Source organism: Helianthus annuus, chromosome 13 (genome assembly GCF_002127325.2).
Source record: "Helianthus annuus cultivar XRQ/B chromosome 13, HanXRQr2.0-SUNRISE, whole genome shotgun sequence".
Lineage (NCBI taxonomy): Eukaryota > Viridiplantae > Streptophyta > Magnoliopsida > Asterales > Asteraceae > Helianthus > Helianthus annuus.
The window spans coordinates 129,225,628-129,233,977 of NC_035445.2; the positions used below are offsets into that span (position 1 = coordinate 129,225,628).

General features: G+C 34.1%; 1 protein-coding gene across 1 annotated transcript; it reads left to right on the forward strand.

Annotated features, from left to right (window-relative positions):
* The first annotated feature begins 1,000 nt into the window (after positions 1 to 1,000).
* LOC110899330 (probable plastid-lipid-associated protein 8, chloroplastic) lies at positions 1,001 to 3,931 on the forward strand. The gene is made up of 4 exons (XM_022146225.2): positions 1,001 to 1,379; positions 2,344 to 2,467; positions 2,897 to 3,076; positions 3,646 to 3,931. The coding sequence occupies exons 1-4, from the start codon at positions 1,131 to 1,133 to the stop codon at positions 3,843 to 3,845; spliced, it is 753 nt and encodes a 250-aa protein (XP_022001917.1). The 5' UTR covers positions 1,001 to 1,130; the 3' UTR covers positions 3,846 to 3,931.
* Positions 3,932 to 8,350: the final 4,419 nt, after the last annotated feature.

Below are 8,350 nucleotides of genomic sequence, written 5' to 3' on the forward strand. Positions count from 1 at the left end.
AGATAAAAAAAAAAAAAACCCCACTTACATGAAGGTGAAAGTAAGACGATGAATTATTAGTTAAAATAAAAAACAAAAACAAAAAGATAAAGAAAAACCCTACTTACGAATCGAAAAAGACTAAAAAGCCCATTAGCCCGTTGAATTTAAACGGTGTAAATAATTTGGTCGGATATAAATGACAATAAAGCCCAAAAATCAACGACTGCACAAAAATATAATCATTTTGGATGAAAAATGAAAATATGACCAGACCTTAGGACCGCTTTTTGCATTTTACTCTTATATAAATCATAAATTAAATTAAAATTTATTTTCCCTTTTTATTTTTTGAAAATTAACTTTATTAACAAAACGTCCCCGACCCACAGGGGCAAAAGGACAAAACAAAACTCACTTCCGACCTAAATGCGCAAGGGACCAGACAATTACAACATATACATTAGTATTTGCACTACTCATCCCATTGAATTAATCTCAATAAAGACATATTCTTTAACCAAACAAAACTTCTCAGATTTCACTTCTCGATTTAAAATTTATTTTCCTAAACAAAACCAATACAAGTTATGGTCATTTTGTGTACTTTCCAATAAGACCGTCCGTAAGGGGCGTCTTCTCCGGCGTCTTCCCCCAAACACGCCCGTCTCCCACCCCCATGGCGTTTTCCGGCATGATTTAACCAACCCCCCCCCCCCCTCCGGCGTGCTTTAAAACACGCTTAAATGTCCCTCTCTTCAAAGTGTTTGGCCAATGAGTTTTTTCCATGTCAAATACAATTAATTTTAAATTAAAAACAAGAAAATAATAATTGGGTAATCATTGATGGAGCATTATTGGGCATTATCTCACTACGCCCATTTGTGAAAAACGCTCATAATGCCTTTTTGCTGACTGAGATGACACGTGTCGTACAATACTCATGGGTGGAGACATTATTCGTGTGTAAGAGACTAGCAGGGTCTAATATGGTAAATCTTTCCAATAATATCCACGTGGCAGAATCATATCTTCTAATTGGCACATATCTGATAACCACCAATAGCCATCTGTAACAAACCCTACACCAATCGCCATTGTTGTTCTTCTCCTTTCTTCAGTTCTTCTTCATAATCTCGTTCTTAATAGCAATGGCTTCTTCTCCTGCGTTCTCAGTGGTTTCCTTTTCATCTGTTAACACTGAACTATCAGTTACTAGACCAAATTTGGTTCCAGTAAACCCTAGGCTTCAATTTCGTCGAATTTGTGATCTTCGAGTTCGCAATTTCAGATCCAGTGCTAGTCGGAACGTTGTTAATGCTTCGGTGTCGTTTCCGGCTCAGGAGGTGTCGCCGTCGCAGCGCCGGCCGGATGAACTCGCTGCTTCTATTTTCTCGAAGGTTTTGATTTCGTTTTGTTTGTAAATATTTTTAGATCTTTGGTTTTTAACATGTATGCACTGGTTTTTAGGTTTTTGTGGCCGAATATATTTGTTTTGTTGTGGTTTTGGAGCTGAATTGATTATGAACTTATGGTAAAACTTGATGAAATTGTTCGGTTCGCTCAAAATTTATACTGATTGAGATGTAGTTGCCATGAGTAAGATTTGAACTAGGCATGTGAATGAACCGGGTGTCTAGTGAACCGTTTGGTTGGAAGTTCGTTTATTTAATTAACGGACCTATATGGAGAAATTTATTGTTCATTTAGTTAAATGAACGAGCGTGAATGCATGTGTCGTTTGTTCATTTATGTTCGTGAACGCATGGTTAGATTTGTCCGTTTATATTTGTTTTTGTTTTTGTTTTTGTTTGTTTTTTTTTTTTTTTTGTTAATATATTTATTTAAAATTGTTAGGCCCGTTACAATTTAGTATAGGTTTATGAAGTTAAAATATCACCCATTGCAGTTTAGTTTAGTTATTTTATTTTTTAGGCCCAACACATTGTTGTTTATATTTACTTTTGATTGGTGTTAACTTATTTATGTGCGTTTATTTATGTTAAGTTATATCCGTTCGTGAAGCGTTCGTTTATACTATTAATGAACATAAATGAACACGAACACGTTCATTTTCTTAACAAGAAAACTCCGTTTGTTTAATTGTTCGTGTTCGATCGTTTGTTCGGTAAAAGTTAAACAGACAAACATGAACATGCTCTGTTTGTGTTCGTTTACAAACCTTATATACAGGATCAACAGATTTAAGATGCTTACATACACATTTCTGCAATGATCCTAATTCCAAAATGTTTTCTTCTTGAAAAATGATGACACCTTTAGAACCCTAGATACTTGATTTGGTTTACTTTTATCACTTATCTTATGACATGATGAACTTAGATGTATGTATATCTAAATTAGGTCACACAAACAGATCGTGGAGTTAGTCTGACAAAGGAACAACACCTGCAAGTAGCTGAATTAACAAGTGAATTGAGTAAATACTGTATAGATTCGCCTGTAACATGCCCTCTGATTTTTGGAGGTACACTGTTATTGTAGTGTCTGTTTATTTAATTTCTGTTTAAAATTAGCCTATCTCATCAAGCAATTAATTAGCAAGAAGAATACATGCCTTCTTCAGGGCCAGCCCAACAGTTTGGGGCCTAAAGAGGAATTCAAGAAGAATAAGTGTGTGTGTGTGTGTATGTATATATGTGTGTGTGTGTGTTGTGGAGAGTACATGTGACCTTTAAAGAAAAGTGAAAGGCACATCAAGCAACACCCATATTTCAAATAATCAATTCTTTTAAAGTAAAAATAATAATAACTTGGGGACCTTAAAACTTTCAGGCCTAAAACCTAGCCTCATTTTTTGGCTCGTAGAGCCGACTGTGGCCTTTTTACTTTGTAGTATTGTTCCTAATGTTCATGATTCTTTTGAAATCTCACCAATTCATGAATTTGTATGCAGAATGGGATGTGGTGTATTGTTCAAATCCTACATCACCTGGAGGCGGTTTCAGGAGTGGATTCGGACGCCTTATTTTCAAAACAAATGAAATGATTCAGGTTGTTGAAGCTCCTGATATTGTGAGAAACAAAGTGTCTTTCTCTGCTCTTGGTTTCCTTGATGGTCAAGTCTCCTTGAAAGGTATGTCTCCACCTTTAAAATACAATAAAAGATATTGTAAATCTATATGCTTGGGAAAACGAACATGAGCCTATGCTACCTATGATTATGCGAGTGGCAATTCCATACACCAAATGGAATTACGACACTAAAATAATCAATGTTTTGGGTTGTTATAACGTATTTAAGAAATGGGCCATGTTGGGTTGACCGGTTTCTTGTTTAATTAATCAGGTCAACCCACCAAACCGTTTAAACCATTCATTACAACCCTGCAACCAGTTTAGCATGTTTATAACCTGCCAACACATCAATTTGTTTGACTTGCTTAGATAAATGGGTTAAACGGGCCGTTTTCGGGTTAGATTGTTTTAAGCGTGAACGGGTTAGGGTTGATGTCTTTGACAGAAATAAATTTATGAGTTGTGTTCAGGCTCATTGATTCAACCCACTAACCCGACATGATTTACACCCGTATGCAATTAATATGAAAATCTGATACTTTATATCTTATGTTTCTTGTGCTCAAGTTTGATGTTTGGATTATATGACATGTTCACCTGCTAGTTTTCCTGTTTTTCTATGTGTAGGAAAACTGATAGTTCTAGATGAGAAATGGATTAAGGTGGTGTTTGAGCCACCCCAACTTAAGCTTGGATCAGTAGAGTTCCAGTTTGGTGGTGAGAGTGAGGTGCAGCTCGAGATTACATATATCGATGATAAGTTAAGGTTAGGGAAGGGGTCTCGAGGCTCGGTGTTTGTTTTCCAAAGGCGAAAACCGATTGTGTAACCAGACCAATTTTATGGTTCGTGTATGTTGTAAGTGATATTGTATATAACAATGATAGAATGAAATGTTCATCTTGTTTGATTATATCTTGCAGTTTCTGAAAATAAAATTGATGAAAATCTTTTATCGGTTTTTTTCAGTAGAAGATCTTCTTTACAGAAGTTTGTCAGTTACCTTTCATCTCTAGAAATTAAATATATAGTTTTAAAAAAAAGGGATATTGGATTTAAATAACCCAAATTTTCACCAATTGGCTGATAACACTCCCAACTTTCTATTTGTATGTCAACACTACTTATTGGCTGATAATACTCTCTAACTAACTAAACTCTAACCCAGTTAGTTTTTGCTGATGTGGCATCTGATATGGCCCTTTTTGATGATGTGGCATATCACATGGCAGCTGATGTGGCATTTTTTGTTGATGTGGCTGCTGATGTGGCAGCTGATGTGGTATTTTGTGATGACGTGGCAGCTGACAGCAGCTAATTGGGTTAGCATTCAGTTAGTTAGGGAGTGTTATCGGGCAATAAGTTGAAAGTTGGGAGTGCCGATGTACAAATCGAAAGTTGTGAGTGTTATTGGCCAATTGGTGAAATTTGGGATTATTTAAATCCAATATCCATTTAAAGAAAAAAATTCAAGTGACTTGAATTGGTTAAACGTCACCTATTAGGCTAAAGGGTGTGGGGGTCTTGGTTGAGACATGATTTGCCATGTAGGAACATGAATAGAAGGTTACACCATCCTCTTGCTTGATCCACCATGGTTCTCATGGATTAAACCATGGCAATCATGGTCCTAGTTTCCATTTTTCATGATTTCCTTTCCTTTGTCTTTAGACAAAAATAAATTAGGGGATAATGGTTTTAGATGGTGGGTGACATGACGATGAGGTGGAGGGTCATGGTGGTCATAAAGGTCATGACCAGTTGACCACACCCTATAGCCTTACCACAATCAACTTGATTGTTGTATTAACTAGATAGATTATTATTGCTGTTATAGTAAATTTTACGATCCTATATTCATATTTAACATACGAAGTATTTATAAAATCTAAAAATTAGACAAAAAAGTTGTTGGAAATCAGGCTTTCTACAACATAATCAACAACAGATTTAACAAGAAAAAACAATCTCTTTGATAATCTACAATATAATCAACAATAGATTTAACAAGAAAAAACAATCTCTTTCATAATAAATAAGAAAACAAAATAAAATAAAATAAAAATAACATAAATCATAAATATTCCTACTAAAATAAAACTAAACCATTTAGCATTCTCCAACTTTTGAGTTATGACAAGATTAGTCCCAACAAAAGCACTAAGGTAGATACGATCCAGTTCAGCCAGTTTTGACGAAAATCATGGGTCGAACGTCCAACTATGGTTTTGAAAAAAGAGAGACCAAGCTAGCTGGTTTGACCAATTTAATGGTTTAATTTTGGAACCAATTTTGTTTCAAAATCACTAGATTGTATTAAAACTGTAAAATGGTAATCGCTCCTCATGATTATAATGCATATTCATGTTTTAACGGCTAAAATCATCACACATGGCTTATCTCAATATATATATATATATATATATATATATATATATATATATATATATATATATGATCAAATGAGAAGAAAATTATTGAAAGAAGAAAAGACATATCGCTAAAATACTAATTTATTTATAACTCATCTCATTAATTTTTCTATCTTTAATTAATTAGTCAAATAATCATTAATTATCTTACATATAATCTACAAAACCTACACATATCAAAATTTTCCTACATGTACCCTACACATTATAGAAGTTTATTCTACACACGTCGAAATTTATTCTACACACCTCGAAATATATTCTACACAACTTGTAATTTATCTTACACACCTAGTAATTTATTCTACAATTTAAATTAAGTTGTTTCTTTTAATTTGAAAAAAGTATATATTTTGAAAAGGAGTTACAAATTTAATTTAGTTGTTTATTAAAGAGAAAAAATACAAATTAATGACCTATGTAAGTTTACCAATATACCCTTATATTAAAATTAAATGCAAATATTAAATGAACTAAAATGAAACATTCTTATTGGTTGAAACTTCTTCTTTTTTACTTCTTATAAAAAAATTATTCTCATTTGAACTCTCCACTATATATATATATATATATATATATATATATATATATATATATATATATATATATATATATATTATAGTGTGTGAGGTTCAATGGGGAACACTAAAAAAGTGAGGAATCGGGGAACCCCTCTAAAAGCCCGTAGATCAAACTAATCAATGGTTGTGATTTAAATTGTTCATTTTAACTAACAAAACACGGAAGGGCATTTTGGTCACACCCAACATAACCTGCTCACCACCGTCATTCACACGTCTCCTTTTTCTCCCTCCTCGCCGTTTTAAAAAAAAAATTGTTTTAAAAAGGTCGAAAAAAACAAATGTTTTTGAAAACGACATTTACAAATAAAACAAATTGTTAAAGAAATATGTATTTAGTTGTATATTTAAAACGTATTTTGTTAAATAATAATCATAATGAAATAATAAAAAATTGAGCAATTACACAAATAACAATATTAAAGAACTTTACAACTTACTTAAACAGCCTCTAAAATATAAAAGGACCATAATGCCCTTTAACTTAACAGAAAAAGTAATAGAGTTAGGTTTTGTTTGTTTTCTCAGAAGTAAAATGTTTGCAGTTTGCGGACCACATCTGCAAACATATGCAGCAGAAGAGGTGAACCAAACCTCTGCAGTCTGCCAGAAAAAGACTATTAGTTTTTAACTTCTGCAAGCTGCTGAACATCATACAAATTCTAATTACCATTTTATCACAATGAATATCATAATCAAACAACATAACAGGCATGAGTAACACCAAAATTAACACCACAATTATGAAAATTAACACCAGAAGTCAGCAAAGTAACACCACAAATCTTAAAATTAACACCAAAATTTTGAAAAAAATAACATAAAAAATCTAAAAAATATCACCACAATCTGAAAACTAGCACCAATTTCTGAAAATTAACACAAAAAAAAAACATAAATTTAACTTACCTGGATAGATACTGATGAAGGCGTGTCACACCCCCAAAATACCACATGCAGAAACACCACGGGACGTGTGACGTACCAGGATCCAAGCCACCAATCACATTGAACTATAATAAATATTTGATCAAAACATTCCATTCATTTCACAATATAATTCCAAGTCATAAGTTAAAACCAAAGTAAACGTTCAGCGGAAGCATAATGTAAAACGTTATTCAACTGTTTGAAAACAAGAGTTCAAAGCCAACGAAACATGTATCCAAGAGCTACGACCCTTGACCACTCCAGCACTCCCAGATAGCAAGTTCCATCCATAAATCTAACGACCTGCAAGCATGCAGACAAGTGTGTCAGATGACGCTGGTGAGTTCAAAGTTTGTTAACACGTTTTAGTTACCATATATAAGTATAAAACAGTTCAATGATTTGATGTTGTTAATAACTCGATTACCGCCGATGGCTCCAGATTATTTGCCATATTCTCCAATGCCTATATCAAAGAAATGGTCAAGACTGGGGTCATTAGTTCACTCCTGTCCTCCCCGGTACGGTGTGAGGGTGCCAAACCTAAATAACGCTATTAACTAATACCCTGTTGCCTCCCCGGCAACAAATCGGTAGAAGGGACTTAACTGATAGATATGAGTGTATTAACCGACATCCCACGTTTAACATTCCAGTCAAACCCAATAACCCGACATTCCTCCCCGGAACGTTTACCAGATGTCCCTCCCTGGGACGCATGCTTGGAAAAAGAGCAGTGAACTCACCTTGGTTTGCTCGGTATTTATCAAATTACTCGTTCCAGTTAATCAACCAACCCTACCGTGGTTAACAGTATTATCAATTTCACATTTTAACAAGTCATTGCTTTCACACAGTTTATATCTCTCTCAAGATCACAGTCTATCAGGTAGCAAATACACCTTTCTAACGTAAGTTCACATCTCGTGTGCATGTCACAAAGTAACACATAACATAACAGGTGAGTTCGTTCTACCAACTAATCGAACTAAGTTTCTTAATCTCATTGACATGTAACAAGGATCGTGTACACACACAAGTATCTATCATCATCAACATTACAGGCACCTATTGTTCAATTCATTGACTTACATGACGAAATATCCATTATGACGAAAGATCATCTTTCATCGAGATGATGTGTGACGAACAACCCCATGTTTCGTCGAGATGCTTGTCGACGAAAAATCATCCTTCATCGACCTATGTTTCATCGAGATGCTTGACAGTTATGATGTTTCCACAGTTTCAGTAAACAAATCCAATAATCCAACCAAACAGATCAACCATATACTTTAGTTAGTTTTCATTCATGATTACACAGTTTCATATCGGCAGTTAACAAGTAATTGGCATGGTTCACAGATCAATCCCATCTCCTAATAACATCG

Bases quoted from the DNA above. Each gene is read 5' to 3' on its own strand.
- LOC110899330 (XM_022146225.2), top strand. From the start codon at position 1,131: ATGGCTTCTTCTCCTGCGTTCTCAGTGGTTTCCTTTTCATCTGTTAAC. The intron at 1,380-2,343 runs GTTTTGATTTCG...TATCTAAATTAG, and splicing joins CTGCTTCTATTTTCTCGAAG to GTCACACAAACAGATCGTGG. The intron at 3,077-3,645 runs GTATGTCTCCAC...TTCTATGTGTAG, and splicing joins TGGTCAAGTCTCCTTGAAAG to GAAAACTGATAGTTCTAGAT.